This window comes from Brienomyrus brachyistius, chromosome 4, assembly GCF_023856365.1.
Source record: "Brienomyrus brachyistius isolate T26 chromosome 4, BBRACH_0.4, whole genome shotgun sequence".
Lineage (NCBI taxonomy): Eukaryota > Metazoa > Chordata > Actinopteri > Osteoglossiformes > Mormyridae > Brienomyrus > Brienomyrus brachyistius.
The window spans coordinates 2,214,235-2,238,957 of NC_064536.1; the positions used below are offsets into that span (position 1 = coordinate 2,214,235).

General features: G+C 48.4%; 2 protein-coding genes across 4 annotated transcripts; both read left to right on the forward strand.

Annotated features, from left to right (window-relative positions):
* Positions 1-1,782: 1,782 nt before the first annotated feature.
* znf622 (zinc finger protein 622) lies at positions 1,783-9,818 on the forward strand. The gene is made up of 7 exons (XM_049011683.1): positions 1,783-1,994; positions 3,020-3,592; positions 4,425-4,697; positions 7,500-7,662; positions 8,311-8,426; positions 8,622-8,765; positions 9,331-9,818. The coding sequence occupies exons 2-7, from the start codon at positions 3,022-3,024 to the stop codon at positions 9,462-9,464; spliced, it is 1,401 nt and encodes a 466-aa protein (XP_048867640.1). The 5' UTR covers positions 1,783-1,994; positions 3,020-3,021; the 3' UTR covers positions 9,465-9,818.
* Positions 9,819-12,271: 2,453 nt separating this feature from the next.
* On the forward strand, positions 12,272-24,145 carry marchf11 (membrane-associated ring finger (C3HC4) 11). Of its 3 annotated transcripts, XM_049011700.1 has the most exons (5): positions 12,272-12,446; positions 13,018-13,975; positions 18,801-18,956; positions 21,544-21,736; positions 22,445-24,145. In XM_049011700.1, the coding sequence occupies exons 2-5, from the start codon at positions 13,430-13,432 to the stop codon at positions 22,774-22,776; spliced, it is 1,227 nt and encodes a 408-aa protein (XP_048867657.1). In that variant the 5' UTR covers positions 12,272-12,446; positions 13,018-13,429; the 3' UTR covers positions 22,777-24,145. The 3 variants fall into 3 exon arrangements, with proteins under 3 accessions (XP_048867657.1, XP_048867656.1, XP_048867658.1); XM_049011699.1 differs by lacking the exon at positions 12,272-12,446 and having other exon boundaries at positions 12,591-13,975; XM_049011701.1 differs by lacking the exons at positions 12,272-12,446; positions 13,018-13,975 and having other exon boundaries at positions 17,505-18,956.
* Positions 24,146-24,723: the final 578 nt, after the last annotated feature.

Here is a 24,723-nt window from a genome sequence, read left to right on the forward strand (position 1 = left end):
CGAGCAGGCGAGCTAAGTGGCATTACTTAGTCTATAGTGTGGGGGTCTATAGTGTGGAGGTCTATAGTGTGAAGGTCTGGCAGACTGAACCCCTGCTGCATTTTCTCTGGGACAGACTGCTGGCCAAACTGACTGATAGGTATAATTCTGACCCATATCGCACCATAATTTAACATATTGTCCCCCGGCTGAAAACCACTGCATCAGAACTTAGTAGATGACTTGGCATTTCAGTTAAAATTTGATCCTTTTTCACAGCTACCCATTTACAAAGCTCCGCCTGACAGCGTGTTATGCATAACATTGTCATTGCTGATTTTGATATGTGATTCATTCATTATATTTCCTACGCTGCCATATGTCATCCTCACGTGTGATGGTTTGCCGCACAGTGAGATAAGTACAAAACCTGTTGTCATTTTAAATGTAACAGTGTCTACAGTTGAGATGGGGCATCTTCCATGCCTGTGTAAGTTAGTATTTGTTCTTCCTAAGTCTTTAAATGTGCAAAAAATAAGCAGTGTGTAAATTTCTTTGTTTGATGTCTTCGAAGGGGAAGTAAAAATCTAAGCCTGTTGGCTAACTGGGACTACAAGAGCGAACATCGAGGTAATTATAGATATAAAGTCTAATCGTGCGATGGCTTTGCTAAAATGGGAACGATTAAGATTGAGTATTTGCTGTTTTAATATGTCACATGAGAGACAGTTTTTTCAAGTCAGAAAACCTAACAGTGATACGTTATGGTGCAGATGGAGGTTTTTAAGTGAATAATGTTTAAAAGGAAACATTTCTCTTTTATATGCTTTACTATAGTGACTTTAAATAGTATGCATAGCTTTGGCAATATGCTATACATGTAATATCCCTGTATCAAGCTCAACAGCTTCTGTGCACATATTTTCCCTTCTTCCATAGTTCCCCCTTGGTGCCATTCAATCTGAAAATCAGCATAACCTCATTTCTTTGAAAAGCTGCGTTTTACATACATGTATCTGCGTATCTGGAGTTCACACGTTCTCCTTGTACCTTGTACTTCTTTTATCCAGGGACTCTAAACAGGGCTCAACGCCGTGGTGCATTCTGACAGACAGGCCGGCAGACTCCAAAAGACATACTGTCTGGCATCTATACATTTCCAGTAGCTTCTGAGTTCATGCATGTGAGATTGGGGGAACTCCATTACATTACTTATTATTATGTTGATAATTTGCTTTCTAGCAAGCAAGGAACTGACCCAATTCAGCACCTTGCAGAGCTTAGATGCAGCCCTAATCAAACTCACCTGATATAGATAATCAGGCGATTCGGTAGCACCTCAGTATTAGAGCCAACAATGTTAGCATAAGACCTGAAGGATCTGATTAACTACATTAGATGTGTTTAATTAGGACTGTACCTAAGCTATACAGGGTGGTAAATCTCCGGGAGCAGAAAAGAGCGCCTCTTTCGTACAGTATTTGGAATGACATTGTTAAATTTATTTAATGACACAATTTTGCCAGTAGATGGCAGCATTAAACTTCAAGCAGTGGAAATTGAACCGAGATCGTCCCCGAAAGAGTTCAGAAAATATTTGAGATAGTACCGTAATTTACGAAAAAGGAGCTAACATTAAACAGCACTGCGCTGAATGTTACGTGCTGATATATCTAGAATTTTAGTCTGTACAAAAGGCATGGGTTATTGTGAACCATCCAAGTCGCCAGGGGGCAGTGTAACAAGAGCGACGAAAGTTCAACGTGCAACCGGAAGACGGTGCACTGTGGTGGGTAGCGCTGTCACTGTAAACTGATCCTGAATCAGTTTCTGGTTTACACTCATAAAGGTTTCCATAGCATGTGTGGTGTTTAATACACAACAATTTAAAATTGAAAGGATACAGGGGCTTTCTGCTCTATTGCGTGTTTTGTTGAATGCGAGAGGACTTAGAGTAATAATATATTTCTAGTTTAGATAATCCTAAAATAAGAGTAGATACTGGGATTATTTCGGTAAGTGTCATTTAGTTTGAACTCGTTTTATATGTATTACGCTGGTTGCGCCGGTCAGTGTGGCATGCCAGATGATTGTCTTGTTAAATCGTTGATTAATTAGTTTTTGAAAGTGAAATATCTGAAGTTTGTGTATTTTTATTTTGAATGTTTAGCTAGCGCCCTGTAGCTAATGCGCTAATCAGTAGTGTTGGCTTTATGGTTTGTCACGTGTTGAAATTCTGAAAAGGGCGTGAGGCTGAAACATTGATTAAGATATCTTTAATTAAAAATGATTTTTAGATGACTTTTGAGATCCGTTTCTTTATTGTTATGTCAAAACATGTCACATGGTTAGCTGGCTTGATTGAGTGATATTTAACACTTAACTAAGAGTTTGGGTACAGTATAAAAGCGGCCCGCATAAACACTGTAAGGCATAGCTTTGCTTAAATATATCAACTCCGCAGCAACGGAGTCCATTTCGGCGTAGGCCGAAACGTAACTTTCGTTAACGTTAGCTATCAACGTGCGTATCAGAACATTTTTACAGTAATTTTTGAAACCAATTATCAGCAGGGTTGCTAAATTTTTAGGAATTTTCAAAGTTGGAAACTTTCCATGGGAATCAATGGGAATAAACTGGAAATTTTGAAAACTGCAGCTTACCCTATAGCAGAAAACATAAATTTACTTGGGTGGGGACATTTTTAAGTCACTATTAGTGATATTGTGTAACCAAATGCTTGCGACTAATTACTTATCTGTAAAAACACCTCAGAACAAGGATCTGCATCAAAACGCACTCCGTATACGTCATATTCTACGTTGCATTATTCATATGGTTTACTTTCTTTGCCAGCTTGCATTGAGTTCAATGGAATTCAGTATTTCCAAAATTCCCCCGCTTAACTTCCCATGGAAGGTTTCCAAGGGAATTTAGTAGAAATTTTCTGCCCCTTTGCTACCCTAATTATCAGTACTTTACACTGAATGGCTTGTGTCATAGTGGCTCATACCAGTGTGGCCTGTTTCTCTATCCTCAGACATGTCTTCGTACACCTGCATCAGCTGCAGGGTGGCCTTCACGGATGGCGAGGTGCAGCGGGCACACTACAAGACAGACTGGCACCGCTACAACCTGAAGCGGAAGGTGGCTGACATGCCGCCTGTGACAGCAGAAAACTTCCAGGAGAGGGTACTGGCGCAGCGGGCGGTGGCCGAGGAACAGGCGCAGGGTGGCGATGTGGCCTGTGCCACCTGCGGCAAGAAGTTCTCCAGCGCAAATGCCTTCCAGAACCACCTTCAGTCCCGCAAGCACCAGGAGGCGGAGAAACAGGCCCTGGTAGCTGCCCAGAAGAAGGTGGAGAAGATGAACGAGAAGAACTTGGAGAAGGGCATGGAGGCAGAGCTGCTGGACAACAATGCCCGCAACGAGGCCCTCCAGCAGGCACTGCGGGAGCAGCAGAAGGCTTCACCGGCCAAGGCCGCCAAAGCCCAGGCCACAGGGCAGGAGGGCCAGACCAGACAGCGACCAGAGAAGCCACCCAGGTTGCAGTGGTTTCAGGAGCAGGCCAGGAAGATAAGTGCTGAGGAGGATGGTGCAGCTGCAGAAGAAGGTATGCTCCATGTGTGGAACTGTGGATGGTATTTGGACAGTTTTGAAATTGGTCTCTGATCCCTTTGGTCCATAAAAAGATCAGCCGAACACCTGCATACCTGATGATAGAAGTTCTGGTCGGGTGGGGAAACCAGCTGGGCTTCCGGAGCGATTGTTTCTCAGCCCTGTCCTCAGGGGACTCTCCCCAGACAGTCCATGTTTTTGCTTCCTCACCGCTTCCAGCCAATCAGGAACACAGAGTACCTGGTACAGGTGTGTTGGGAGTTGGGTGGGAGCAAAAATGTGGACTGTTTCGGGGTCCCTGTGCACTGGGCTGAGACATACTGCTGTAAAGGTTTTTTATCCTATGTTTATAAACCTAAGGGCGTTATTATTCTCATCTGTCTTCTTCTGATTTTTCTGCTGCACTGTGCTGTGTGTTTATATAAGTGTGTTTGTACAAGTGTGTTTATATTGCTTTAGGGCAACAATGTTGGGAAGGATGCTTTAAAAAGTAAGACTGAGTACCGAATTTCTCTGTGTAGACTTATAATTGTTTGAAGGACTTTCCCCCCCACATGGTTTTTCCATATTTTTAGCTTTAGTTCTGTGTAATTTCAAGCAACACTTAATTTCTCGCTCTATAATACATACATTTCAAGAAGAGTTAATAAATAATTTGCAGTATAATTTTAATACAGAGTCCTGATGCCTTTAGGATCCGTTTCCAATATTGTTTGGATGCATTTAGCATACCTGCTAGGAGTAGCGTTGTGGGTATTATCTGTTATTACAATCGGTTATGTTTATTGGTTTAAGGCTGGGACTCAAGGTTTTGTTCATCTCTGCAGAGGATTGGGAGGATGTGGATGATGATGATGATGATGATGATGACATGGAGTGGGGTGAAGGTGAGGAGGAGGTGATAGACGAGGCCGGATCGACGGCGTCGGGGGTGTCCTCCGAGCTGCCCCCTGGGCTCATCCCTGTCACGGACTGTCTCTTCTGCGCGCACCACTCTCGCACCCTCCTGAAGAACGTGGATCACATGACCAAAGTGCACAGTTTCTTCATCCCTGATGTGGAGTACCTGGTGGACCTGAGGGGCCTGATTCGGTACCTGGGTGAGTATCGCCACTCACTCCATCACGTTAGCCGCTGCCGTTGCTTGGCTGTTTTTGAAGCCCTGCTCCCTTTTCCTTCTCTGTATTGCCCAGTATGTGCCGGTGTCACGATCTCTTAAGGACGCGAGATGCAGGGATTTATCAGTGAATGTTGTTGTTGTTGTTTTGGAGGCAGAAATAAGTTTCGGTGTTGAATTTTTCTGCACGTTGCCTTTTTGCTTTCTTGGCATCTTCTATATTTGTATTCTGAGCTGAGTGACTTGCAAATTACGTCAGTCCGTCAGCTGTCTGTTTCTTCCCCATAACAGGGTATTGCATTTTCTCTTCCCTGTCATTGCCTCAGGGGATGGTAAATATTGTGTCTCCCCTCCTCCTCCTCCTCTTTTTTTTTTTTTTTTTTGGGTGGGAGATATAGTCTGGTCAACATCTGACCAATTGAAGCTCAGTCACCTCCGAATGCACTTCGGGGATCCCAGATGTGCAGATATTCATGGTGACCTGGCTTTTGAGCGGAGGTGACAGACAAAAACTAAAGAGAGCATTTATTACCTAAATGTGTGCCGATGGTGACTGGGAAGGATTTCGCTGTGATTTCTGGGAAGGATCCAAGCAACACCTCAGACATTTTATACAGTATTTGCTGTGTTATTATGTTCCCTATGGAATAAAGATCTGTCTGTAGTGAAGATCTGTCTGTAGTGAAGATCTGTCTGTAGTGAAGATCTGTCTGTAGTGAAGATCTGTAATATGAAATATGTATGTTCATAAATACATTTGTATTCATGGTGGTGTTTAGGGTCCCATCTGGGCATTAAACCACATAGCATGCTGCTCCCCCCCCCCCCCTTAATGCCCTGTGTTCCTACTGCATCATTAATCATATTTTGGGACCTGTGAGAAAACAAAAATGTGGACTGTCTGGGAAGGGACCCCCTCCCCCATGAATTGTATGACCAGTGTCCCCCCCATGTGCCTCTAACCTTTGTCGTCCACATTTTAGATTTTCTCTCTCCCATGTCTGAAGGAACGCTTCTAACGTTGTGTCTGTCACAGGAGCATGTAATGGTCGGCCAGTGAAGCGGAACTATTAGAATTAAAACCTTAGGGGCTTCCATGGAAAAAATGAATCGGAGGAACATCAAAGATAATGAGATTCTTTACAATTCAAGGGCATTTAAATGCAGCCAGGAAATGCACTGACCTTACAATTAACACCAAAGCAGAGCTCTGTCATACCACAGGATGATGAGTCACCCGCTCAGCGCAGGAAGGAAACCTAAAGCTCGCGTTATTTATAGGAGAATATGGTTAGAAGATTGCCCTCTCTCGCTGACAGACGCTGGAATTTTATGAATTCGTCAATATCCATTCTGTTTACTTCCATAATGTTCAATAATTTATTTTTATGTTGTCCCTCTTGCCATTGTGGTTTCCTCAGAACGTTTAACAAAGACAATAGGCATTACACTGTCAAGCATAGATCAAACGTACGGGGGGAAAAACCAATTTGCAGGTGTTAGTCAATGGTAGAAGTGTGTATGGGACTGGGAGTGGGACTGGAAACCGCTGCGAGGAAACAGTCTTCTGTGGTAGGTCTACGAAGGAGTGGAACCTTCTGGAGGCTCAAGACCAACCGTCTGCCTGCTTGGTCGCAGGCCTTTATAAGCGGCTAAAAATAGCACGTAAGACAAAAGCTTTATCTGCGATTGTTTTTGGCGTTTGACAGGTTTGGCCGCGCCGTCCGAGCTGTCAAGCCGTGGTGCTCTGCCAGGCCTGCCTTAGCCAGCTCGCGCCCGCGTCTGGCGGGGATCCGCCTTCTCACAGCAGATGGCGCCGTTGCGGCTCCTCTGTTGCCGCTGTGATCCCTCTTGGAATTCGCCGGCTTTGGCCTTCTTAAAGTGACGGCGCGTCTTTGGCCTTCTTAAAGTGACGGCGCGTCTTTATTTACGAAGTCGTCCTTGTGACCGTCGCAACAACAGCGTCGCGTAATCTGGGTTGCCGATGAGTGCCATGATATTTATTAGTAATACATGAGGAATTTCTTTGGTTTCCTGAACACTGCTCCCTCCCACCTGCAATGGGTTGGCACCCCATAGTAGGTTATTCCCTGTCTTGCACCCCTAGCTTCCAGGGTGGACTCTGAACCCCCCGCAACCCTGGGTGTGACAGGCAGCATGAAAAGTGGGTGGATAGATGCAATCTGTTACTTTGATAGCTGTCCATTGTGAACTGGCAGTGTCACCTCAGTGTCTGTTATTGACTGTTAGGCCTCCTTATTTCAGCACGTTGACTGTTAGGCCTCCTTATTTCAGCACGTTGACTGTTAGGCCTCCTTATTTCAGCACGTTGACTGTTAGGCCTCCTTATTTCAGCACGTTGACTGTTAGGCCTCCTTATTTCAGCACGTTGACTGTTAGGCCTCCTTATTTCAGCACATTGACTGTTAGGCCTCCTTATTTCAGCACATTGACTGTTAGGCCTCCTTATTTCAGCACATTGACTGTTAGGCCTCCTTATTTCAGCACATTGACTGTTAGGCCTCCTTATTTCAGCACATTGACTGTTAGGCCTCCTTATTTCAGCACGTTGACTGTTAGGCCTCCTTATTTCAGCACGTTGACTGTTAGGCCTCCTTATTTCAGCACGTTGACTGTTAGGCCTCCTTATTTCAGCACGTTGACTGTTAGGCCTCCTTATTTCAGCACATTGACTGGACCCTAGAGTTAGATTTCCAGTCGGTGGGGGCATGATAATTAGCTGACTCCTCCCTGCTGCCCCTAAGTCCCCGATTTGTGTTCACAGGGGAGAAGGTCGGTGTGGGGAATGTCTGCCTATGGTGCAATGAGAAAGGCCGCTCCTTCTACTCGACGGAAGCTGTGCGCAGTCACATGACCGACAAGAGCCACTGCAAGCTGTACACGGAGGGCGACGCCGCCCTCGAATTCGCCGACTTCTACGACTTCAGGTGGCCTGTCTGTTCCCTTGCCCCCCCCCCCCATGCACCATTTTTACCCGCCCTGGCTGTCCGGTCATCATCTTGTGCGCGTTTTCGAAACGTGACGCACTGGCACCAATGCCCAGATATTTATTTAATTGGGTGTGAATTCTAACACCGCATATTGCATCCAGGCCGATTGGATGGGGGGGGGGGGGGGGGGGAGGGGTGTGTTTGCTGGGCTTATGGTGAGACAATAGAGCATCCTCCCCTCCCTCCTCAGCCGACGTTAGCAAGTGTTCGGATGGTGGGAGTGCTCGCCTCCCGCTGAGCCTACTCTCACTACTATCACCATTGGATTTAATAATTAAAGGGGTTCCTGTTATTAATTAGCTTATTTTTATTTGATGGATGCTTGCAGCTCTGTGCCTGATGTCTGATGTTACATTCTCAATGTGTGGGGCTCCTGCTTCGCTCATTTGTGAGGTGTGTGTGTGTGTGTGTGTGTGTGTGTGTGTGTGTGTGTGTGAGACAGTACAAAGTGATGTGGGTTTTCGGTTGCTGGTGAAATAGCCTAGCAGGAATATCAGTGGCTATCAGTCGATAAGTGGGGCTTCATTTGTGTCTGTCCATGGACTCACTGTGTCCTGAACACACCCACGCGCTGCCGATTTGCAGGAGCAGCTACCCGAACCACAATGACGGCGAGGACGCGGACATGAGGGAGGCGGAGCTGCCGGACGAGAAGAACCTGGAGTACGATGACGAGACCATGGAGCTCACCCTGCCCTCCGGTACACTGGGCTGCCCGTGTGAATGCCCTTCCCCCGCCTCGGGCCCCTTCATACCATGGGGGGTGTCACGCACCTGCTGTCCCACCCCCATCCCTTCGCAGCCACGCCTGTCGTTCCACCCCCCCCCCCCCCACACACACACACACACACACACACACACACACACACACACAGTGACAGCTGCCCCTATTTCAGGAGCCAAGATTGGCCACCGGTCCCTCATGCGCTACTACAAGCAGCGATTCGGCGCGCCCAGAACCGTGGCAGTGGTCCGTGACAGGAATGCTGTGGGCCGGGTCCTGCGGCAGTACCGGGCCCTGGGCTGGGCGGGAGATGCAGGTGAGGTTCCACCCCCCGCCCCCCCCCCCCCCCCTCGAGGAAAGACGACCCACTTTTTTATTACCAGGATCTGCTGCCGGAGCTTCACGGGCAATAAGCCTTTATTTGATTTGTGCGTTTGTTTCGTAAGGAAGAGCGAACGCTGCTCTGTTTGATTTTATGGTTAGATGCAACTTCTGTAGGCGGGAATCTTCAGAGCGTAGTTCTGTCTTTTTCCGTTTTCCTTAATCTAAAAACCAGCTTCAGTTAAGCGTAACCTGCGACACTATCGCAGATGAGAAGGTCTTAAGTAGTAAACTTTATCTTGGGCACGACAAGATTACAGCCATTGTTCGTTTTATTATCAGTTGAGTGGCACGGTACAGAGCGGAGAACCACTGGTACCTGTTCTGTGAAGCAAACACGCCGATCGCGCCCGCCCTGGGCGATGCCCATGGTGCAATTGAGCTGAAAGATGTTTTTCTCAGATCCTAAACGCACCAGAAAACACCCCACTGGTGTTCATGAGGCACTGTGGTTGGAAAGGATGGCTAAGGAATGTTTTCTGGTGTGTCCTGGTCCACAGGCAGAGACGCCGCCGCACGCAGCCGTAAGGACATGCAGTACGTGCAGAGGATGAAGGCCAGGTGGATGCTCAGGACCGGGATGCAAAATAATGCCACCAAACAGACGCACTTCAGAGCCCAAGTCATGTTCTGAAGTCCTGGCAGAGCGCCCCCTGCTGTCCCCACGGCTGGGTGACTCCAGCTGTGCCCCCGCCCCCGCTGATTACAGGAGATTATCACCCATGCGTCCTTTCCCAACCGGAGGAGATTATCGGAGTTTCCAGAATCGTTCTTTGCGGAGTAAATTACAGAGTGCAGCCAAAACCGAATTTGCGGCGCTTTGAGAAACTGGGTTGTGGCGCCTGGGTTTTTATTGTCTTGGGGAGACGGCTGTGATCATTTATTATAGCCGGTAATTAAATGGACACGTTTTCAGAAAATGCTACCCTGAAAATATAATTATTGCTTAAAATTATAATGAATTACCATAAAGAAGTGTTTTAATGAGCATCATGTTTCTTGATTTCTTCCCCCCCCCAACCTCTCCTTTGTCAAAGGTGTCCTGGTTGAATTTATAACCCACCCCCCATGGATATCTGACTCCCCATTACAGTTGACATGTGTGTCATAATGGACGCATGCTTTGGGGCGTCCTGGGATTTGGTCTTTGGGTCTTCCAGCTCCTCTCTGTCCCCCCCGCCTCTCTGTCCAAGCATTTCTCTCTCCTGGAGTCCCCCCCCCCCCCCCCCCCTCGCCACTTGCAAGGAGAATAAGGTCGTTTGGTGTGTAGGTGTGGCAGACTCTGCCCGTTCAGCTCATGCCAATTACGCCCCTGCCCTGCACTACTGGTTGTGAATCAGCCTCTTCCGCGTTTATAATGGACTCCACTGGAATCACTTTTTGATACATGCTGCTGCTGTGAGGAAACAGTGCACTCGTTTTAGCCCTGCACAGAAACACTGAGGTTAGTAATGGCTGAGTAATGAGGGTAAGAATAGGCAGGCTGCTGTGGTAGTAGTATTAAGAGTATTACAGCCCAGTGTCAGACAGCCTAATCTGATGAATGATTCTTTCTGTAGCTGGAGTTCAAATCCACCAGATCAGTCTCAGAAGTCTAAAGCCAGGTGGCAGACGTGTCTAACCTTGATCGAAAATTATTCTGAAAGTGGATCGACCCGAGCCGCGATGCTGGGGTCATTCTGTCCGTCCGCCGTCGGGCTGTGCGTTAAGGGGACTGGTGATCAGTTGCGCCCTGCAGTCGTGGGCGATAAGTGACACACCCCTCAGCTGATCGATTTGTGTTCCAGGCTGGCCCAGGCACTCTGCCGGTGGGGCAGCAGCACGACGTGGGCAGGGGAAGCGATGCGGACGCTGGGGGCGGGGGGAACCTGGCTCATGCCATCAGATCGCACCGAGGGCAGCCGGACTAACCCTATGCTGATGCAGTCTGTGCGTCCCATACTATTTTGTAATGATAATGGTGTAAATGGCGGCAATAAATAGTTGTAGAGTACAGGGGCCCCGACGATAAGACTTTTTTTTTTAACTGAGGGGTCAGTCCGTATGCGAAAATACGAGAAATTGCATTTTATTTTTTCAGTACAGCATGATCTCGTAAAATACGGGATGAATGGCAACTTTAGGGTTAATATATACAACGGTAGCTGGGGGGGGGGGATGAACCTCAGGTCGCGTAAGTCAACGTATTATAGCGCCCCTACCATATTTAATGCGCTCTTCTGTAGAAATAACTCGCTTAACCAAACTCTTCCGTTCTGACCTCGTTTCTAATACCCGCGATAAAAGGAGGTTTTTGTATCTCAAACGCGCCCAGTATTTTAGGTCCTGAAATACATAGTCTTGATGTATTGATTCATATTGATCACTAGAAGCACCGCTAATGTGGGTTATGCTTTCGGCAACCACCTGTTGGACGGCTATATCCTATACATTTCGCTAAGAATAAATCATTTCGCATTGCCATTTTATAATCCCGTCTAAAAGTGCATTGGGTGTTTTAACATTAAGCGGTCTTGCTGTGAAAATAGGCCAGGAACATAGGTCTGTAACGAGGTAGACTATACATCTCATTAGGTTTAAATATAGTTCTATGGGCCTACCTAAAGCGTGATATGTAGCAGGATTAGGTGTTTTATATATATATATATATATATATATATATATATATATATTGTTTTTTTGCAGATCCGATGATGGGTTAGTAATGTTCTTGCAATTACACAGTTGCTCGATACTGAAGATACGAGTTCAAGGCTTCTGCTTATTAAAGGTGCGAACGGGGTGCCGAAGTACCAAAAAAGCGCATTATTATAGCGAGTAGAGCTGCCTACGTTAATTACCGAGCGCCATCAGAAGCCTCATTACGCGCATCATTTCACGCCATCTCAAACGGCTGGAGAAGACCGCCGTATTCTTTTCGTAACCACCCCCCCCCCCCCCTCCGTAATAACACGGGATTGTTCAGGTATCGATTGCTCTTGTAGGTAATGATTGGACGTGAGTTGTAATTTACTTTGTTGCATTAGCGGACATTACTACTGCTGAGCCGTATAGGTAGTGCACTTCCTCTGAATGGGAGCGAGGGGGGGCCGCCTATGTCGTCCAGACAAGCAGCACTTTGTGGCTTATCAAAAGGAGACCTAGTTACCCTAAATACATGAGACGAACAATGTGACGATACATGCATTCCCCCTTAACCCTGATTAAGGATAAGCAAGAGGAAACTTAAGGAGGGCCACTATATTATATTTAGAAAAACTACAAAATATAAAATAATCGCACGTTGCATACTTGAAGAAAATGGTGCGCATAACAATGGCTTTGTGTAATAAACCCATATCGTGTAGGATAACCTGAGAGGCACGACCCCGCCCCGTTTTCGGCCACACCCCTTTATGTCAAGACGACCAATCAGAGTTTACGATTGGTTTAGGAATTACACCGGCTCGGGGACCACGGGCTCCTGGTTTATGGGGACAGATTGAGCCTCTTCGCCTAGTTTTACCGACTGAGAGGATGGCGTGCAGTCGGACACAAAAAGGGAAAGCAGTAGGTGCAGCTACAAGGGAGGTCTGGAGTAATAAGGCAGGAACAATATGATGTCATCTGACAGTTGGTAAGTGTTCTATCCTGATTATGGCAGGAAATGGCTGCGTTCCACCGAGGACTTAAGAGGCCCTTGTGGTGCCCAGCGCCTGTGGCTTTTTTTTCTCTGCCGCCCCCCCCACCCCCCCCCCCCACCCCACTCTCCCAGCTATGGCTCACCATGAGGAGATGTGGAGTTCTGCTGAGAATTTAATCAAGAAAAAGACCAATCCATCATGTTGGAGGGCAATGATGAAAGGTTTCTCCGCGGACCAGGAATTTTAGTATTAATGCCAACGCAGGAAGGCAGAATGGCGGAGCAAAAAAATAAATAAAAAGCTTTGTATTCTGGGTATTGTTTAATGGAATTAATAAATAATACGCATAATTAAAATCGGGTTTATTGGTGTCTAATGTCAAGATATTGAACGCGTTTTAGTCTTAACAAGTGGACGTTCTGAGGTTTACTTAGACTATAATTACACAAAGTTTCGAATGACGATTTTTATACGTCATCTTGTCGTATGAAGTGCAGTAAGATGCATCGTTCACATCGCGCCGTCCCCGCTGAGCCAGACTTACCGAAACCACTTATGTGTTAGTAGGTCAGCTGCAGGACCGCTGAAGCACCGCAAGGCGAGCGAGAAGAGGAGCGGCCGGATCGCCGCGCAGCGCCGCGCTCGTCCCCCCTCCGCCGGACTCCCGCATGGCCTGTGCAGCATTCACTGACGGCGAGGCCGGCGTGCGATCGTCCCGGCTCGCGCAGCTGCCACCACCCCTGCTCATGCCAACGCACCTCGGCGCATCCCCCCGCGTGACAGGCTCGCGCGCCCGCGCCGCCAAAGTTTATCTTGCGTTTATTAAATTCTCTGTTTCCAAGGAAACGCGACCCAGGTGAGGAGACTCTCGCTCGGAGCGGCGTCGGTTTCTCCTGCTCAGTTCGCCGTGGCTGGCGGTCTGCTCGGATATGAACCGGTCGAGACCGCTGCCTACAAACCGCAAAACCGACTACACATGGGAGAGACGCTTTTCCTCCAACTTTGCCAAACTGTAGCGTCATTTGTTAGATTTGAGCGCATTGCTCCATCCGTCTCCACGTCGTCGATTGTTTGGGGAATACATCCATGCCTTCTTTCTAGATCAGGCACGTTGTCTGTTCTCTTTTTTTGCATTTTGTTTTTTTTTTGCCTTGCGTTTTATTCATTTAATATGAGCCGAGAGGCTGAGGTGGGTCCAGTTTGCAGGGGCACGGAGGGCGAACCACAGGGAGGCGCTGCAATAATCCACTCCGGCGCAGAGCGCGATCCAAGCGATTTGGAAGGACATCGCGACGCGGGGATAACCCATGGGGATGGGGAGGACAGCGAGCATGTGGATGTTAACCCTGAAGAAGGACACAGTGGATGCCTCACCGACCCAGATGGCGAAGCATGCTGTTTGCCCAGCGAGGACCTTTCGGGACAGAGTCCCGGGAAGGCTGGGACGTTGCAATCGGACTGCAGCAGCGAAACCTGCATACCGACTCCCAGCTGTCGGATTTGCTTCCAGGGAGCCGAACAGGTAGCGTAAGGGATCTCAGTTTGTCGCAACTGGCGACGATACGCGGGAATTCAGGGAGGATGCATGTGTGCGATCGGCGTGTTTCAGCACCGGGGTCAGCGCCTAACAGCCATCTCCCCATCTGGGGTGCGAAGATCATTATTAAACAGTAATAAAATGTAATACCAGCCGCTTATATATTTCGCAGGGTGGTAAGATCTTTACCCAGCTAGCCACCCGCATTACATTTTCGTTAGAATGTGTGAAATAGTTAGTACAGTCTACATATAAACACCACAGTCGTCTGACTTTACGAGGTTTTATTACAAGATCGATCTGCCTAGTTTATTCACAGAAAGAATGTATAATCGGTACACGGTGAGCTTAGTGTCCTGGTCTTGTTTGTATTATTGTACGTTGTCTGTATCATACCACGCAATGAAATGACATTACGAAGACAATTTAACTTTTTAAACTTTTCCCCTCTATGTTGCCCACAGCAGTTTTGTGGATTTTGCCTCTGACATACAAAACTCATCCCAGAGGAACATTTTAAGAGAAGTGTGGCTGCGATCAGTCCTGCAGTTTCGTTCAGTAGCATTTTCCATTTGATCAGTGTACTGTTATACACAAACGCAGGGACTCCTGTGTTTCTAATGGAGTGTTTTTAAATGGGGCGTTTGTCCTGCACAGAATTAGCGACCTACTGCTGCCACGCCATAAAAAAAAACAGCAGATACTTGTTCAGCACAGTTTCCATCCAGACCTTGCCATTTATCTGTCTGTCCATCCATCATCTAACTGCTGATGTAGCTCAGGGTTACGGGGTAGGCCTGGACCCCATCCCAAGCCGCAGAAAGCTGAGGTACCTCCTGATCAGGACGCCAGTCCGTCGCGGGATACCTGAACTGTTTTTGCAATACAATAATAGACGGGCATTACTGAAGCCTATGTCATGTAGTATTAAAAGTTTGACTGTAGAAATCCTCTGGGCTAATTAGATGATTCTCCTGTGAGTGTGGTAATTGTTCATAGGTCAAGTGTTGGATCTTTGGAGAGGAGGAGTGAGCTTCTCTAGGCTACTCTTGGCCATCTGTTGGGGCAGCAAGTCAGCCTTTGTTGCGGCAGAATGCATGTTGTGGGTCAAGGCTGCAGGCTTGTTGATGTATGATTCGAATGTAGACGTGCCTGGGCTTGGGTGAGAGTGGGACGAGGGGGGGGGCAGACGAGGACTGTGCTGTAGGGTGACGGGCTTTGTCCGAGACATGCCCTGCAAGCAGTAGAGTGATATCAAGGTGGACCTAAAACTGGAGAGGTGTTTCTTAAACCAAGGACAGAAAGATAATACTTGTTGTCTTGACAAGACCGGTCTTGCAAACCAGGAATGAGCTTGGGGTGCAATGAATCATGGGGGGGTTCTTACCGTCCTCTGCACTTCTGTTCTTAGTATTGGAACTGGTCTTTGGCGATGGAAGATGATGTAAAACGGGTAAGCGAGAACACAAGTACGGTCAAGTACGCATAATGAGAAACACACAAGGTCCAGATTAGATACAGAGAGGGGGGGTGCATCGCTTAGACTTGCTGGCAGATGGTTTCGGAGCAGGATTCCTGCAGATTCAGCCTTTGCTGCCAGCAGCTTCTTCGCTTATTCTGGGAATTACAAGCAGATCTGCATCCTGCCGTCTGACGGCGTGCCGTGGATGTGCCTGCCATAATCGGCTCAGATGCATAATCGGGAACCGGACCTTTTTAACGTCCAATAAGTGGGGAGGAGAGGCGTCTGTGCCGAGGGCACTGGAAGCTGGTGAAGGGGGGGCATGTGATGTGTTCGTCTCTGCTGTGTCTGGCTCCAACTTGTGCCGTAACGTTTGCCACTCTGGAGAGCAGAGATCATGCAGAGCTCGCTGTCTGCGACTAAGACCCGTGGTTCTGTCCTCCGTTCATACAAAATGCCAGATTTCGAGGTGAAGGAAGCTGAAGGAAGTGTGACAGTTCGTCCTCCATTCAGCTCATGTGATAAATACACTGCAGAGTAACTGGTATATTCCCAGAACACCCCCCCCTGTGCACACCTCCAGGCCCCCAGCACTCATTGTTCATTCTGCTTGAAGAGATGTCCCATAAACCCCTGCTGCACGCAGCGCGCTCGCTGAATTACCTGATATTTCAGCTCCCGCGAGCAGCCGGCGTGCTCTCTGCGCCTCACCGCGGGTTGGCCGCCCCGCACAGCGAGGAGGGGGGTGTAGCTTAGCGCACTGATGGGCAACGCGAGTAGGATGCAGATTCGCCCCCCCCCCCCACCGGGTGGAAATGTCAACCGAACCCATGTGGCTCAGGGGCTGCAGGGGGTGGGGCTTGTTTTAAAAAGAAGACATTTCGCATTTCTGAGTGCTCAACTGGGAGTAATGGATGTTCAGTCATTAACAGGCCTGTTGCTCATCAATTCCAGTTACGCTCTCTCTCTGTTTCCTGCTGCTAATGCCTGGCGGCGTTTTCTGAGGCCTTGGTGGAATCTGATACACTCCCCCTACATCCTGTGACATTAGGCTGCCAGGTTCGAGCTCCCCTGCTTAACTTGGGTCTGACATCGGCATCTCGCACGGCCTTTCTCTGGCGGCGGGGTTAAGCGCTGATTTTGGGCCGGAGCAGAGACTCTCTGAGAGACACGTGACACAGAGTTCGTACGTAACCTGAGCTTAAGGACATCTTGAAGCAGGGACTGTCAACTCTGCTTTTTTTTATACTGGGACATATCTGTTATGCATCTCATTTCCACGCGTCTCCTTTTAGTGTAGGAAGTCGCCGCCGTTCTTCCGATGGCAGACGAGGGATCCGCTCTTATTAGTCGACTGTTTGCTTTGTCATTTCCCTCCGAAATAGGCCTGAATTATTAATGTCTGAAAACACTGAAACACGGTGTAAACTCCCCGGAACATCTTAAAGCCATGCTGCTCTCTCTAAGTCAGCGAGATTAACTGTTTGCTCCATCAGACGAGTTTACTAATGGAACCGGGGGTGTCTGACTGCCCCCAGTATTATTTTGCCTTTCACTGGGGGCCATCTGTGGCTTGCATTTATTCCATTATCCTTCATTCATCATGGGGGGAGTATTTTATGCGGAATGCTACAGTACCTGAACCTGCTACCTAAATTATCTGGTTTTATTCACCTCGCATTTTAGCTCATATAAACTTATTTGCTGTATCTGCCCATTAGTGCCATCTGATTGCAGATAAACGTTTGGATGGACACTTCTGTTACTGCTATATTGTTCCCATGCGCCAAATGGCTGGACCATTTTCACGTACATTTTCTCTAGCGTCCCATAGAAATGAAATGCGGGAGGTTTTTAAATGAATTTTGCGTTATCACTCTGGAGATTTCCCGTCTCTTTATTCATTAGTTTGAGACACAGATTCAGTGATGGCTATAAAGTTTCCTGTTATACACATACATTTTTTTGCTATATGTGGTGCATTATTGTATAGAAAACCGAACAAAAATTTGACGCAGGTATTTCACTTTTTTTGAGGAATAAAATGCAGAATGTTCAGTCATACAAACTGCATCTGAGTGGTATTTTGAACAGAGCAAACCTTTGAGTACCGTGTCTGCGATGATGTATGGTGAGTCACCCCCCCCCCCGCCCCGATGACAAGAAGCTGCTGATTTATTAGCCCCCCGGTCTCATTAGCGGCAGGGCAGGGGGACCGCGGCGAATCCGTGAGGGATCATGACACGTTGAGAAATGGGGCCACCCGGATACCGCGGGTAATTTGGTAATGCCGGGTGAGCCGCGTCGGATCCCGCAGGCGGAAAGCCTATCCATCGCTGTTGGAGACGCTGTGCATGAAACACAAATAAGAGCAGATCAGCCAGCCGATGGATTACTGTACGCCTGCTACAGAGAGCTCGGCGTTTGCGGGATTGTTGCTGTTCTGCAGAGTTTATTACAGAAAAAAATGGCACTTACGGAAAGTGTGGCAGGTCTGTTTTGACAGGGAAAAGTGCCAGGCTATATTTATGAATTCTGGGCATAATATTCTCTTCAAGGTCGTGTGACGATCCAGTGGCTCGTCTCTTTAATTTGGCTTCCCCCAGCTCGTTACCTGGAACGAGGGCCTCACCCGGGTCAGCCTTTTAAAATCTGTCAGGCTTGGGGGAGACAGCGAGGCTGGTGTTTGTTTGTTGCACAATGTTTTGCTTTGCACCACCACCTAATTTCTCATTCATCCAACCGCGCATCTCATACTACTGATCCTACTGATTAGTTCCAGCTGACAGTTTGGCATTAGTATTTGTTTTTGACCATTTTTTAGTTTTGCTTCGGTTACGTTTCTTTAATAAATCCTTGAGCTTCCTAAGTTAAATGTGCATCCTCCTCTTTTGTTACTGCCTTAAGCCGGGATGTAGCAGTCGATAAAAAAACGATGTGTGTGTCCTTGGGCCTATGCACTGTTCCTGAGTGTCTTATTAGCGATGACTGTGCAAAGTGGGATATGCATAACGGAAATGTACAGGAGCCTGTCCTTTGTGGCTTTTACTGCACGTTAAAAGCTCCTCTTTTACAGGGAATGATGCTTGAAAATGTGGTTTGCTGTTTGGTCCGTATTACCTCTGCTTTGGCTGGACGGCCATCTCCTGCTGTTAGGGAGATTATTTGGACTGTAAGCACAGATTTAGAAGATCATCATCTTCCATAAAGCCGGCGAGGTTCAAGGTGTTAGCGACCGCGTCGGTTCCAGTTCAAACCGAGGGCAGTCGTTTGGCCTGCGGGCCGACCTTGTGAGCGGTGACCTCCTGATCACCGGTGTTGCACTCCTCCGCCCCCCCTCCCCAACAGGGGCAGCTGCTGAACCCGTGTCGATGTGACGGGTCGGTCCGCCACACCCACCAGCAGTGCCTCCTGAAATGGATCAGCGAACGGGGCTCCTGGACCTGTGAGCTCTGCTGCTACCGGTTCCATGTTGTTGCCATCAAGATGAAGAAGCCCTGGCAGGTGAGACCATGTCCACTCGAATGCCACGCCCACTCTCTAGGCACACCCACTATGTGGCCACACCCACTCACAGGCCACACCCACCACAACCTTAAGCAAGAGTTTTAGCATCAGGCATGACGAGGTGCTGGGTGGTGTTGGGAATTCCCAAGTGGGTCGTTAGGATAATACAAACAGTCGGATAGATAAACCAGGTTAAAGCTGAGAATTTCGCTAAGCAATACTGACTGAGGGAGTTCATGTGAGTGAGGCTGTATACCTCCCTGTCCGTCGCTACCATCCCGCAAAGTGAGACGCACTGTCGCCCCCAGTTAACGTCTTGAAAAGCGTGAAGGCGACTTGTGAAACTCTCGGGGAAGGAGGGAAAAAGAACTGAGAGGCCGGTCGGACTCTTCCGAGAGGGTCCAGGGGATGCTGGCTGGCATTTAAGCCGTATCATGATGACGGAGTTAATTGAGTAAGCGGGAGAGAGAGGACTGGAGGATCATCTGACTCACTGTTGCCCTCCAGGAAAACATCAGACTGATACAAACACAGCTATCGCATCTCTGCTATCGACGTCATGCGATTGAAATCAAATGGGCAGTTTGCGCAGCACTTACTGGCAACACAACTGGCAGACATACAGCAGCATGGCGAGGATGGTTCTGTATCTGTTATGGGCTTCCCATGTGTGCTTCCCATAGAAGAAATGAAAGTGTGACAAAAGGAAGACGGAAAAGCTTAGGGCTGAAGCAGCGGAGAGACGACCTGCCTCTCGTCAATTAAAAATGATTTTCAGACAGGTGCCTTCTGAGACGGCCTCAGTCCCCCCCAGGAAGAGGTGGGCTGTTTTCACGGATGGCCCACGGCATTTGCTCGTGCCGCCCATTCCTCTCCCTGATCCCACGCACAGAGACAAAGACGAAGTCTCCCCGGGCTGAGTCATTCTGAAATACCCCGAGCTTGGGAAGGGATTCGGATAAATCCGGTGTTTGTGCTCTGTTTCTTGTGGGTGAATAGGGAGGGAGGGGGATGGTGGGGGCGGTCGGTCGAGCAGTTTGACTGCAGGGATGGTTTCACAGACATGCCAGTGAGACTCTCCTTCACTCGTGATCCAAAGAGGAGTTTATCTCAGCGTGAGAGTTTCAGTCAAAGCTAATATGATCCCTGTGCTTTAATACACAAAGAACTGCTGTCTGTATAGACTCACAGGATTACAGCCAGACTGAAACGACTTGCACATTACCCAAATGTTGTCTGAATGTTGCCTGAATGTTTTCCTCATTGTCTAGCAGCTAGTTCTTCTGCACGCCTTTCCTTTGTGTTACTTGTAACTTGCCTGTTACCTGTGCCTTTGCTCTGTTACCTGTGTTACCAGAACACTTCCTGTGTGCTATATTTGTGTTTCCTGTGTGTTACGTATATAGTTCCTGTTTGCCATCTATTCCTTTCCTTTGTTACCTGTATGTTCCCTATATGCTAAGTTTGTGTTTCCTTTGTGTTACCTGTACACTTCCTGTTTGCTATCTTTGTGTTTCCTCTGTGTTACATGTATGTTTCCTATCTGTACACTTCCTGTTTGCCATCTTTGTGTTTCCTGTTACCTATACACTTCCTGTTTGCAAGCTTTGTGTTTTCTTTGTGTTACATGCACATTTTCTATTTGCTACCTTTATGTTTCCAGTGTGTTACCTGCACACATCATGTTTGCTATCTTTGTTTTTCCTCTGTATTACCTGCACTCTGTTTGCCATCTTTGTGTTTCCTGTGTTACCTCTACACTTCCTGTTTGCCGTCTTTGTGTTTCCTGTTACCTGTACCTTTCCTGCTTGCTACCTGTTCCTTACCTTTGTGTTACCTGTGTATCACCTGTATACGTCGTGTTTTCCATCTTTGTGTTTCCTGTGCTACCTGTACATTTCCTGTTTGAAATCGTTATTTTTTCTGTAGCCATACCTTTCCTGTTGGCTACCTGTTCCTTACATCGGTGTTACCTGTGTGTTTCCAGTGTGTTATCTCTACACATTATGTTTGCTATCTTTGTTTTTCTTCTGTGTTACCTGCACACTTTGTTTACCATCTTTGTGCTACCTGTGTTACCTGTACCCTTCCTGTTTGCCATCTTTGTGCTACTTGTGTTACCTGTACCCTTCCTGTTTGCCATCTTTGTGCTACCTGTGTTACCTGTACCCTTCCTGTTTGCCATCTTTGTGCTACCTGTGTTACCTGTACCCTTCCTGTTTGCCAACTTTGTTTCCTGTGTTACCTGTACCCTTCCTGTTTGCTACCTGTTCCGTACATCTGTGTTACCTGTATATTACCTGTATACTTCGTGTTCTCTACCCTTGTGTTTCCTGTACACTGCCTGTTTGAAATTGTTTTTTTTCTGTGTTAACTGTACTCTTCCTATTTGCTGCCTGTTCCTTACATCTGTGTTACCTGTGTGTTTCCTGTGTGTTACCTGTATACTTCCTGTTTACTCTGTGTTCCCTGTGTAAAACCTGTACACTTTCTGTTTGCTATTTCGTGTTTACTCTGCGTTTCCTGTATACGCCTTGTTTTCTGTGCATTTCCACACTGACCATTGCCTCTACCCTTTCCCCAGTGGCAGGCTATCACCATCACCTTGGTGGAGAAGGTGCAGATCATCGCCGTCTTCCTGGGTTCCCTCTTCCTGGTGTCCAGTGTCACCTGGTTGCTGTGGTCAGCCTTCAGCCCCAACGCTGTGTGGCAGCGCCGAGATGTGCTCTTCCAGATCTGCTATGGCATGTACGGTTTCATGGACCTCGTTTGCATTGGTGAGCGGCCCTTTTGGGGGGACCAGTATTCCCAAATTTGGGCATGAATGGTCTTGTTACAGTTGCTAAATTGCCCGTAGGTGTGAATGTGTGCGTAAATGATGTGTGAGTGTGCCTTGCGATGGGCTGGCCCCCCATCCTGGGTTGTTCCCTGCCTCGTGCCCATTGCTTCCGGGATAGGCTCCGGACCCCCTGCGACCCAGTAGGATAAGCGGTTTGGAAAATGGATGGATGGGTCTTGTTACCTCGACACACACCTACTGATGGGAGACCCTGTAGTAGGTGGGGTTATCAGGGACTGTCAATCACTGATTGGTTTAACTCTCTTCCTTTTGCTTTTCATTGGTTACACTGGCAATTGACAGCACACGGTAATCCCACCCATGGTCTCCCATCACACTTTAAACCCATTTTACTACAAACAAGGCATCAAGTAGCAGCCAAATGAGACATGATGAATATATGTGAGACATCACTGCAACATTTACATAGTAATTAGTCATTTGGAGGGAGTAAAAAACAGCATTTGATGTAGCTGAGGGTCTGTAAGTCTTTTTGGAATTAAGTTTGAGTCCCCTTGTCTGCGGGATCTCCAGCACCCCCTCCCAGCCTCTGAGTGAACTGAGTAGGGAGCTTCATTTGTAAGGAGACAACATGCTAGATTCTGTACGAAGTGAATTGAATCATTGCATCGCCATCGTGCCGCAGGTCTGATTGTCCATGAGGGGGCAGCGGTGCACAAGGTGTTCAAGCGTTGGCGGGCGGTGAACCTTCACTGGGACGTGCAGAACTACGATAAGGAGGCGGACGTGGAGGAGAGCAGCGGCGGCGGCAGCGGCGGCGTGGACCCGGGTTCTGGCAGGACCCTCTGGCTTCCCTTGGCCGCCTTGCAGCCCGGCTCGGCCCTACACCCCACCCAGCTGGCCGCCCGGCCCTCCCGCTGTTCACGCGCCGTCTTATGGCTCTGCGCGGGTCTGGCAGGCCCGCAGGACTCTGAGGCTGACGCCGGCGAGGTGGTTATCCGCGTGACGTCTGTGTAGCCCCATCCGCAGGGACGGCCTCTTCTTTTTCACTGTGATGGGGCCCCTCCCTTCACCGGGGCCCCAACCCCTGACCCCTCAGCGTAGAGGAAGTACGATCCAGGCGATGTCCAATCAAAACAATGGGTGTCCAGCGAAGAGGACAATGGGGTTTTATGGTGATGCTCTTTGGTCTTGCAGGCGAACGTACGGTAAACGATTTTGTTTGGGTAGAAACCCTTCCCAGTGGTGATTGAATGGGAATTGATGTAAGCAGCAGCTTGACTCGTGCCGGAGTCGGCTGGCCTGTGATTGAGCGGCGTGTCGGTGATGTACAGACTCCCCCTCCTGTCCGCCGGTGCAGTAGGTACCATGTCACCTAACCTCCCCTGCGGTTTGCCATGGAAACCATTCCAGCCCCATTCAGCCATGGCTAAGTCAGCAGTATCTTTCAGCCTTTATTTATAACCCCCCAGGGAGGGTGTCTCTTTTCTTCCCCTAAAGTTAGGAGATAGCCTGATGTGTCTGTTCTGTTCACATACCGGACATTTAGATGCCCATGCTTCAGGGTTGCTGGCTGCAGCGTGTAACAGCCCTAATTGGATTCTTTGTGACAGGGAGGCTAATTCTATTCCCTCCGAATCGCTGCTTCCTTGGAAATGAGCGCCATGGGCTAGACGCCCACACGCCGACCGGCTCAGGAAGGGGGGTGGGTTTTAATAGGTCCTACCCACGAGTCGGCAAGCGGTTAATCATTCATTGAGATTAAACGTGTCATTCAGAGCCTGCAAACGCGGCGGCGAGGATCCCACTCCCCTGTCCGGCGCTGAACAGGTGCCTTGATTTTAGTGTTAATGAGGCGAGGTCCATGGGGGCCGGAGGCCAGCGACTCGAGGGGAAACCGGAGACTGACGTCGCCATGGCGCCCGTAACAGGATGACGCCCTTCGCATTCCCGACATGGCATGTCGTCTCGCCCCCCCCCGGAACCATCGACGGGGGCTCCCCTGTGGTAGGCGTGGTTCAGATCTCCACAACTCTGTGCGGGTAACTGCTTACGGGTGATTCTCTAGACAGGAAAAGGCCTGGAAGGGGCAGGTATTGAGCTGAGACCCAATGAAGCTCACTCCTTTTTTTCGTAATTCACATTTTCGGCAAAGTCGTTCCGTACAGTTTGGGCTTTGGTGGTGGGGGGTTCCCTGAGGAGTGTGCCATAATTGATGTCGGTAATTAGTTCAGGTGTGGTGATCGGATTTAACAGAACAGGGACCCGCCAGCCAGGTCCCAAAATCACTCTGCTCCAGATATGCGATGACAACGGTCATTACAAAGAGTGAGTGACAGCGGGGGGGTGACCCGTGCGCCGTGTGAGTGCGGATGGACTTGGCAGGCTAAACGGGGGAGGGGGGATTGGGGATGGGGGATGTGAGCAGGGTTTGTATTTTCTGTATGTCTGCCTTTGTCAGAATAAAAAAAAATTATGAACACCTCTCTGCTGACTCTGGGCGACGGGCAAACTGGGCGGGACGGTAAATTTGAAAGTCATGTTTTTTTTTCTTCCTCGAGACAAACACCTGTCCTTAAAACGACCCGCTCCGCTGCCGATCTGCTGACCTGAATCTCCCTGACAGCTACATTTCCAAGCCCCCCCACCATTAAAGCGAAGTGCTTCTGATGCTGGTGCTCCTCATATGGGCGTTTTTGGCAGACTGTTCCTTTGATTCATACATTTTGTGATGCCATTAATAATAAACGGGGTGGGGGGGGGAAGCAGCATTAGCGTTAGCATAGAGGGCCTGCAGAGGGATTCTGGGAGTGTGGGTGGCATTCTGTGTGGAGTGAGGCTGTAAAAAGTTGCCCTCTGTAATTTAAGTGTCAGGATTCATTCTTCTGGAAAATTCCTCCCCCACGCCTGTGCGTCTCTTGATTCATATTATGAAAGGAGGGGAAATAAAACGCAGAAATGTTT

What these genes read in the sequence shown, in the direction of transcription:
- znf622 (XM_049011683.1), top strand. Translation starts at nt 3,022, where the DNA reads ATGTCTTCGTACACCTGCATCAGCTGCAGGGTGGCCTTCACGGATGGC. An exon ending in GGAGCTCACCCTGCCCTCCG is followed by an intron (nt 8,427 to 8,621) that starts GTACACTGGGCT and finishes CCCCTATTTCAG; the next exon opens with GAGCCAAGATTGGCCACCGG. An exon ending in GGGCTGGGCGGGAGATGCAG is followed by an intron (nt 8,766 to 9,330) that starts GTGAGGTTCCAC and finishes CCTGGTCCACAG; the next exon opens with GCAGAGACGCCGCCGCACGC.
- marchf11 (XM_049011700.1), top strand. Translation starts at nt 13,430, where the DNA reads ATGGGAGAGACGCTTTTCCTCCAACTTTGCCAAACTGTAGCGTCATTT. An exon ending in GCTTCCAGGGAGCCGAACAG is followed by an intron (nt 13,976 to 18,800) that starts GTAGCGTAAGGG and finishes CCTCCCCAACAG; the next exon opens with GGGCAGCTGCTGAACCCGTG. An exon ending in CATGGACCTCGTTTGCATTG is followed by an intron (nt 21,737 to 22,444) that starts GTGAGCGGCCCT and finishes ATCGTGCCGCAG; the next exon opens with GTCTGATTGTCCATGAGGGG.